The sequence below is a fragment of the Sitophilus oryzae genome, unplaced genomic scaffold, assembly GCF_002938485.1.
Source record: "Sitophilus oryzae breed Bouriz unplaced genomic scaffold, Soryzae_2.0 scaffold_1802_pilon_pilon, whole genome shotgun sequence".
Classification (NCBI taxonomy): Eukaryota; Metazoa; Arthropoda; class Insecta; order Coleoptera; family Curculionidae; genus Sitophilus; species Sitophilus oryzae.
In genome coordinates, this window is record NW_022146505.1 from 294741 (window position 1) to 303117 (window position 8377).

The 8377-nt window shown below is 29.2% G+C and overlaps 2 protein-coding genes across 2 annotated transcripts; one reads left to right on the forward strand and one right to left on the reverse strand.

Annotated features, from left to right (window-relative positions):
• Positions 1–3117: 3117 nt before the first annotated feature.
• Positions 3118–6410, reverse strand: LOC115883038 (gastrula zinc finger protein XlCGF57.1-like). Its single transcript, XM_030901313.1, has 7 exons — positions 5985–6410; positions 5703–5924; positions 5281–5599; positions 4643–4856; positions 4419–4589; positions 3887–4005; positions 3118–3826 (listed from the first exon to the last, which is right to left on the reverse strand). The coding sequence occupies exons 1-7, from the start codon at positions 6324–6326 to the stop codon at positions 3567–3569; spliced, it is 1647 nt and encodes a 548-aa protein (XP_030757173.1). The 5' UTR covers positions 6327–6410; the 3' UTR covers positions 3118–3566.
• A 321-nt stretch (positions 6411–6731) lies between these two features.
• LOC115883040 (UPF0472 protein C16orf72 homolog) lies at positions 6732–8017 on the forward strand. Its single transcript, XM_030901317.1, has 4 exons — positions 6732–7052; positions 7365–7442; positions 7495–7681; positions 7737–8017. The coding sequence occupies exons 1-4, from the start codon at positions 6875–6877 to the stop codon at positions 8008–8010; spliced, it is 717 nt and encodes a 238-aa protein (XP_030757177.1). The 5' UTR covers positions 6732–6874; the 3' UTR covers positions 8011–8017.
• The last annotated feature ends 360 nt before the right edge of the window (positions 8018–8377 follow it).

Genomic DNA, 8377 nt, shown 5'->3' on the forward strand with positions numbered 1-8377 from the left:
AAAATAAAATATCCGTGTTTAAGCGTTTTTTCGGAAACTTGGCCGTTTTTTAAATAAAAAATATTGTAATATTTGAGAGGTGGTTTCACCCTCTGGGAACTGGAATTTCGAAAAATCCCTTCTTATCGAACCTCTACACCGTAGAATCAATCTGTATGCCAAAATTGAGCTTCTTACGTTGAGTGGTTTGAGCAGGATCGTGATTAATCAGTGTATCAGTCACTTAAGGATTTTATATATTAGTATAGATTAATTTCCTAAAAAATGACTTTTGAATGTCCTGTTCTATAGTATTTTTTTATACTAGCAATGTTAATCTTTGCCTTATTAATTGTGATAATATACTGATATAAAAACTGTTACAGAATTTAAGTTCAAAGATTTCTCGACATTTTGGTTGCATACAATCAAAAATATTCCAGTATAATATTAACTCAATTATTTAGCTATTTCTTATTTTATTTTTAAACACATAAAAAATATCAGTATTATAAACTAATACTATGTTCTCAGGTAAAGTTAACGCGCTGTATACATATTTGCTATTATAATTGATACCTATAATGATAGATACACAATGGCAACATCAGTTAATTAATGTTATTCCCAGAAGATTAATATGATACACGCGCATCAAAGATATTGGTAGGCATTCATTTATTTTTATCTTATTGGCTCTATAACTAATCTTCACTAAAGTCAATTTGGTAATTTCTTTGCTAATTATCAGTTATACTAAATTCTGTTCCTATAATATAATCGATAATGACTACATTGTGAAGAATGAAATTCTGTTATTTTGACTCTATAAGACGATTTATTATTATGTATCAGTACTATAAGGGTACTATCGACTTCTCGGCAAAAAATATCATCAATATATCCATATTGTTTTTTTCCAGTTTTTTCCTTCATATTATTTTAATACAAAATGAATTACCCTTTGCTTCCTAGCGGCGGATTTTTTAGAACTAAGTCATATATCTCAAACTAGTAGAGTGGATCAGTTAAATGAAACTTTTATTACTCATTCTGCCAACTTAAAATGTTAATTAGTCAAATGTATTATGAAAAAAATTGTGTGTGCACTATTGTTGCATATTTGAAGTGAAACTTCACACTTCTCACTTCCGTCTGTCTGTCTGAAGACTCCATTCGGGTACCTCTATCCACGTGCCGAGTTTGGTTCCAATCGACCCATAATTAAGAAAATTCCTGATGATTTTGTCCATTTAGAGGCATGGGTTCGAAACGCCGAGGGCGTCATCCTGTAGCCCGTCCCCAATTATGCCGAAATCGACACACATTTTTCTTCAATATCAAATCGCTAATCCCACCCTGACGAAGATGTAAATGAAACGTCGCATCCAACATTGCAGTGTAGGCTAACTGTTACAGTAACACGTGTCGTACACGGTCAAGTTGGCCTCCAATCTATCAACATACCAAAATTCATTTAAATCGAAGGATTTTTTGATTTGACTCATTGATGATGGGGTTTCGTAGTGATTAGAAACCCTAAATATATATAGTTCAGTAATTTGTGTAGATATCTATACACTGTAAATTTTATATTAATTTAAAATAGCTATAAAATATAATATTACTCTCTACTCAGTTCCAATTATTTTTAATTCTGGCAAGATTTTTATTAGTTTCTTTTGTACCAATAAAATTAAATGAAAATGAACTATAGATTATAGGAGAGGTAATGCTATAGATAGATTATATTCCATTTAATGTTTCGGGTGACTTGCAACTCCAGTACTATTTCAATACAAAAATCTATGGATATTTATATTCTACTGAGCGTTATATATAATTAGAAATATATTTGACCTCCAAAATACTTTTACACTTAACTATTTTTAAGTAAAGATGGCCCACATTTTTGCACCCACTAGCCAATACACTACTCAGGCATTGGCGTGCCATAATAAAACGAATTAAACTAATTATGAAAAAAGAAAAAAAAAGTGTTATGTAAAACAAATTAAATAGCGTCTTTTTGTGTCGGGAATTAAATAATAAGTATATTAATATTAGAAAATTTATTTTTTGAACAAATTACACTAACACAATTATATCTACTATCTTCGCTAAAAATAGAATACTTTGAACAACTTATGACGAAAATACTAATTAATCTAGTTATGTCATTAAATTCGCTCCTTATACAGGGTGTTTCAAAAAACTTGTGCCATGCCTCGTGGGGAGATTCCTCACGTAAAAATAAGATTTATTTTTCATATCAACATAGGTTCGATGTTTCGTAGCTACAGGGTGTTAAAGTCTTATTATTTTTTTGATTTATTATAATTTTCTTCCGAGTATTTTTAGCGTTTCGAATGAAATTTTGAGGGTAAAAGTTACTATAAATGCGACATATTTTAAAGCTAAAAAAGTGTCGACACATTCACCAGGGACGTGCATATGTGTTATCACTGGAATATTTTTTTAACAAAGCATGTACGCCACTGACTTTTCTTTCTCTTGTTAGCGAAATAGTGTAAGCCGTTTAATGCCGATTAAAAATTGTCTCTTGATATTTTGCCGATTTCGGTCTCCTTGATGAGATAAACGCAAATTTATTAATTTGCCTTGATCCAAGTCTAATCGCAACCTTTAAATAAATGTAATAGCATTAACTTGCGAAAGTTTTAAATAAGTACTAGTTGATTTCTTGTCAAAAAATATGAAAAAAAGTTCCTATAAACATGGATATGGAAATGCATAGTTTTAGAGTTACAGGATGTTTTTTTTATTTGAAATTGCTGTAGGTTAGACTAATAGCAATAATAACTAATATTAATAATACCTAATTTTAAAATATATAATTTATTAATTTTATTTTTATTTTATTATTACAGTTGATTAGGTAAACCAAAGGATAAAACACCTCCACTGGAAAGGTCGGGTATTTATGAAATTTCTTGTAAAGATTGTAATCAGAAATATGTTGGGCAAACTAGAAGATCAATATTAACTAGATTTAAAGAACATTTAGCTCAGATAAGATATGGTAGACCGGATAAATCTTGCGTTGCCGAACATATTGTTGATAAAGAACATTGTATAGATCTTAATAATTTAAAATTAACTAAACAAGTCTCAAATTACAGGCAATTAGATGCATATGAAAGCATCAGAATTAATAAATGTAAAGATAGTATGAACAGAGTCAACGGTCCAATTACTTCAACGGACCTATGTGATATGAGAAATAAATCTTATCTTATACGTAAGGAATCTCCCCACGAGATATGGCACATGTTTTTTGAAACACCCTATATACAGCCGAGATTAATTTCTTTTTAGACTAGATTAAAAAACAATAACTGACAAATATCACGTCAACATTTTATAAAATATTGCTGGCAAAGTTTGTCCAACTAGCAGATACAGTGATGACAGTGACGTTATTTGAGAAGAGAGTTCTGTCAAAAAATGACAGAATATTCTGTTTTTTTTGGCGTGATCTGTCCAAATGTTTCCTTACTAGTTGGACAGACTTTAGCAGAAATAATAATAAATAGAAAAAAAATGAATTATAAAAGAATATAGTGTTAGTAATCTTCAACTTCCGATTTCACATAAACTGATTCCACCTCTAAATCAGAAGAACGCTCATTATCCAAACTGTTGTCTATCGGTGTATTGTATTCTTCCTTTAAAATGATCAATTCTTCAGAGTAATTTCGTGGATCTAATTCATGCTTAATATCAATATTTTTAATTTTCCTTTTATGTATACCATTGAGATGAGTATTTAAAGTTCTTTTATGCTTGAATCTTTTGTTACAATAAGTACAATCAAATGGTTTTTCTAAAATTATATTTAAAGAAGTGAGATAATTAAATATAAATTCTAACGTAGGATTATTACCTTTATTATGTTTTTTCATGTGCGATTTCAAATAGTCTTTAGTTTTATATTTATTTCCGCAATTGTAACATTCAAATTCCAATTTGGTAAGGTGTGATTTTTTGTGAGTATAAAGTCTCCTAAAATTATTATTAACATAGGTCTGTTGATTGGGACCCAAAGCAAAGGCATGATTTTAATGTAAAAATTTCAAAAAAATGTGTCAGTCTTCTTCAAAAGCAAATAACTCCAACAAAAATAAAGCTATTGAGATAAACCAAAAAACTAACTATTGAGAAAAACTGTAAGTACCTAGATGATGAAATTATTTTTTATTGCCTTGCTTTGTTATTATATACAACAGGGTGTTTCAAACTTTCACCAAAAAAAAAATAATCAAAATCGGCACACTAGAGCAAAATATATTAAAACTTTAAAATACATTAAAATTTAAAGGTGCCCGTTTTTTGTGCAGGTGAGTGTAGAAAAATGGTGATATAGAAGGGATATTCTGGTTGTAGCTACTTAATTAGTTAAATAATTAGATATTTACCTGGAACTTTTAAAATCCTTGTTGCATTGCGTACATTTGAAGGGGCGCTCTTCTGAATGGATTGGAATATGATTTTTCAGACTTACTTTGCTGGTATAAAATTTTTTACATACAGGGCATTCAAACCTTCTCTCATTAGTATGAGTTACTGAATGCAATTCTAAATTGTACCTTAAAATTATTAACGTAAATACAAAGATACAAAGTATATTTCTCTAGATCACCTATTGGAGAACAGCATATCACATAAAGGACATTTGAAACATTTATCGTGACTCTTGCTATGATTATTTAACAAAAACCTATTAATAAATGTCTTGTCACAAATATTACACTGGTTTTTGCCACCGTCATTGGTATGTTGTACTCTTATGTGCTCTTTTAGATTTTTTGTACTGGAATATGCTTTCTGGCAATATTGGCAAATATTTATTTTTTCTAAAAAAATCCTGTATATGAAAACAGACAATTATTTGCCATAGCAAAAAGGGGAAAATAAATATGAAAAAAAAGAAACCAAATAAAGAATAAAAATGTATCGTTTTTAATCAGTTAGGAAATATTTAAGTATATAAACTGTTAGTTAAGAACCTACTTATATAAATTACAGAAACATAACATATTGTTAAGAATTAATTATTAAAATACCATGCATCAGAAAAGTTTAGTAATAAAATAGTATTAAGTATTTTAATATTATTTTTTAATTAGTGGTACTTTTTTATTAATGTCATACCTGATATAAAGTCCCTTTTAATTTCCATTTTAAATATTTCCTCAAATCTATAAATATAAATAACAAAAAGCCTAAAGAAAAAAAAAATAAAAACATATATTTTCTTTCTAATTTAATCAAATTAACCTTCAGTAGTATGTTCTTCCTTCTTGTGCTTGCCAAATTCTGCTTTGTCATAAAACACCTTGTCGCAGTATTCACACTCATTTATTACGTGAGATCTTTTTACATGCCGTTTTATCTTGTACATTGTGGTGAAAATTTTATTACAATATTCACAAGGAAATGTTAAATCTTTATGCTCTTTCAAATGAGCTTGCAGTAGTGTTTCAGTTTTGAAGATTTTGTCACAAATTATACATTTTGGCTTAGGAACTTCCTCTCCATGTTTTTGAGTGAGATGTCGACAATACTCATTTAGTAAATTAAAATCTTCATTACAAATCTATAATTATAAATCAAATATACAATAATTTGTTACGATAAGCTTTCATTACTTAAAATGAGCTATTAAAATATCAGCACTAAAATACAAATTGCAATAAAACCTTGCATATAAAATCCTTAATTCTTTTAGCATGGGTATCGATATGTCCTGCCAGTGTCCTTTTAGTTTTAAAGGTCTTTTCACATTTCTCACATTTAAAATTATTTTCATCCCTATGAGAGTCCATATGACACTTTAAATGATTAGCTGATGTAAAACCTTTACTACACTTTGTACATTTAAATGGTTTTATCCCATTATGTATATTCATATGTTCTTTGAGCTGAAATTTACCAAAAAATAATATTTATTTAAATATTAAAATAATGAGTTTTATCAATACCCTTGTTACTCCGCGGCATAGGAGATTGCAAATTGTGCAAGTTCGTTTCTTAATTGAATGTTCTGCTTTATGCAACTTAAAATCAGAGAATTTTTGAAATGTATTAATACATTCGTGACATCTATATACTGTAGTCTCATTTTCGATGATCTGCCTTTTTTTAAATTCAATATCGTTGCAATTTTTGAGTTTTATATCGTCATATTTGTTTAAAGTTTCGTTATTGTATATAAAACATTCGTGAAGTGGCTCTTCCTTAACAATTAAACTTATTTCACTTTCAATTTTTGGGACAAGAGCATCGCCAAAGTATTCTATACTGTTACTGCTATCATTATCCATTTTTTCCTGTGATTTTTTCAGGGAAAATTAAAATAAATTGATTTTAGAAAACATGAATATAAAAACAATTACTAAAAACCTATGCTAAAAACGTCAGTTTGAAATAGAATGACCACAGAACATCCACAAAATCACAGAATCAAAGTGTACATAGATCATAGATAAAGGAATACAACCCAGAAATATAAAAGTGTTTTATATATGATCCCATTATTTTTATCAATGGACAATTTAATCAATTTTCATCAACGCTGTTTCCAACAATCCCGTAATTTGAAAATGTGGTTTTTATTTGCTTGTTTATTAGGTTAATCCAAGTTAATCCCATTAATAGCCTTGATAGTCCTAACAGCTGAGATTATTTGAATTAAAAAAAAGAAGATGTTATTGATATTTGACAGTAATTGCAATCAAATGTCAGTTTGACAATTTCACTTTTATTGTAGGGTTTGTTACTTTGTCTGAAAAATGTATTACGAAAAAAGTTGAAAATCTTAGAAATTCAGTGCACAATTTAAAAAAGTTATACTTCTAAGTACCATCTAAATATGAACGGTGAGGATGGTGATGATAATTGGTTAACGGGATGGGAGCAGCAATGTGCGGAGAGTGTTGAAAGTGAACCCGATTATGATCAACGCTTGGCAGAAGAAAATGAAAATTTTCAGCGTCGAGTTTGGTCCGATTTTCAAGACTCTGCTACAGCAATAGCACAATTATACAGAGGTACCTTACTCATATTTCCATTATAACAATTAGTTAAGGATTGCATTTTCTTTGTCATTGTTATGTACTTATATTTTGTAAGCAGACATTTTGTTGACATATGAACATTCATATTCATCAAAAATCAGCTGTTTTTGCATTTCACATCACTTTTTAAAAAAGCCTTATTTAATAATTAAATACAAGTAGGTTGAAGTGTTTTTTTTATTAATTACATACATTATGCATAACTATTTTATTTGATGCATATATTTATGTAATCAATAAGATTTCTGTAAAGTAGTAATCTAACATAGATATACTCTTTTTTAGATCGGTATACTGGAGAGCCACCAACAATATGGTTACAATTTCAAACAGCTGCTGGGACAGTAACAAAGCTTTATAAAGGTAAATTATAATTAATTACTTATTAGAGATCTTCATTTCTGTATAACTTCAGAATCTTGTGAGAGCTTTAAAAAAGTCACTGAATTAGCTAAGCAAAGTGGATATCAAAAAAGAAATAGCGAATTATTAAATTGGGCAAAAAGGAAAAGACGTTTAATTAGGCGAGAAGATCTTTTGGCTTATTTAGCTGGAAAACCATTACCACCTCGACAGGCTCATCATCATCACGGGCATCATAGGTGGTAATTTCAAATTAAAAAAAAAGTTGGAAACTGATTTCAACTGTTTTTATAGGTTATCTCCAAGATCTTGCAATGTATCTCCACCTCCTCATCACAGAGATTCTTCCAACAGCACCCCACATTTAATTGACCCGAATTTACATATGTTTAGAGAAGCTTTAACAAATACTAGAAGTGGAACACTTAGGAACTCATCTCAAGGTGATCCAGACTTATGTTCGTTTATAGCAGGCGAAATGGCTAGACACGGAGCTAAAAGATCTGCTTCACCCAATGATGTAACTATGGGTAGTCCCACTCACCAGAAAAGACCACGCTATATGTGATTAAGTGGTATGTAATTTTACTTGCCACTGATTTGGAATAAAGTATCAAGAACATTTATTTTTAGAAAACAAATAGGAGAATTTGGTCATTTGGAAAATTCAAGCTTATGCAAATTAACTGTTTCGGTGATATATCAGAACACTCTTTATTTAGGCTTTTTTTTAATAAATTGTTAACACTTTATTGGTGCCTGTGTGCCCAAAATGAAATAAGTTGTGCACCAAAGAGAGGTATAATATTTTTTCTAGGTTTTCTCATTTGTTTATTGTTATATACTTTAATTTATTATACACCATCTAATTTTTTTAATTAATAAGAAAACTTATTTTATTATATTTATAATTTAAATAAACAAATTGTGCAGAT

Coding starts and splice junctions, on each gene's coding strand:
- LOC115883038 (XM_030901313.1), bottom strand. CDS start 6,326: ATGGATAATGATAGCAGTAACAGTATAGAATACTTTGGCGATGCTCTT. Junction 5,925..5,984: donor TATGCCGCGGAGTAACAAGG/GTATTGATAAAA, acceptor GGTAAATTTCAG/CTCAAAGAACATATGAATAT. Junction 3,827..3,886: donor CATGAAAAAACATAATAAAG/GTAATAATCCTA, acceptor ATATAATTTTAG/AAAAACCATTTGATTGTACT.
- LOC115883040 (XM_030901317.1), top strand. CDS start 6,875: ATGAACGGTGAGGATGGTGATGATAATTGGTTAACGGGATGGGAGCAG. Junction 7,053..7,364: donor AATAGCACAATTATACAGAG/GTACCTTACTCA, acceptor ACTCTTTTTTAG/ATCGGTATACTGGAGAGCCA. Junction 7,682..7,736: donor CATCATCACGGGCATCATAG/GTGGTAATTTCA, acceptor CTGTTTTTATAG/GTTATCTCCAAGATCTTGCA.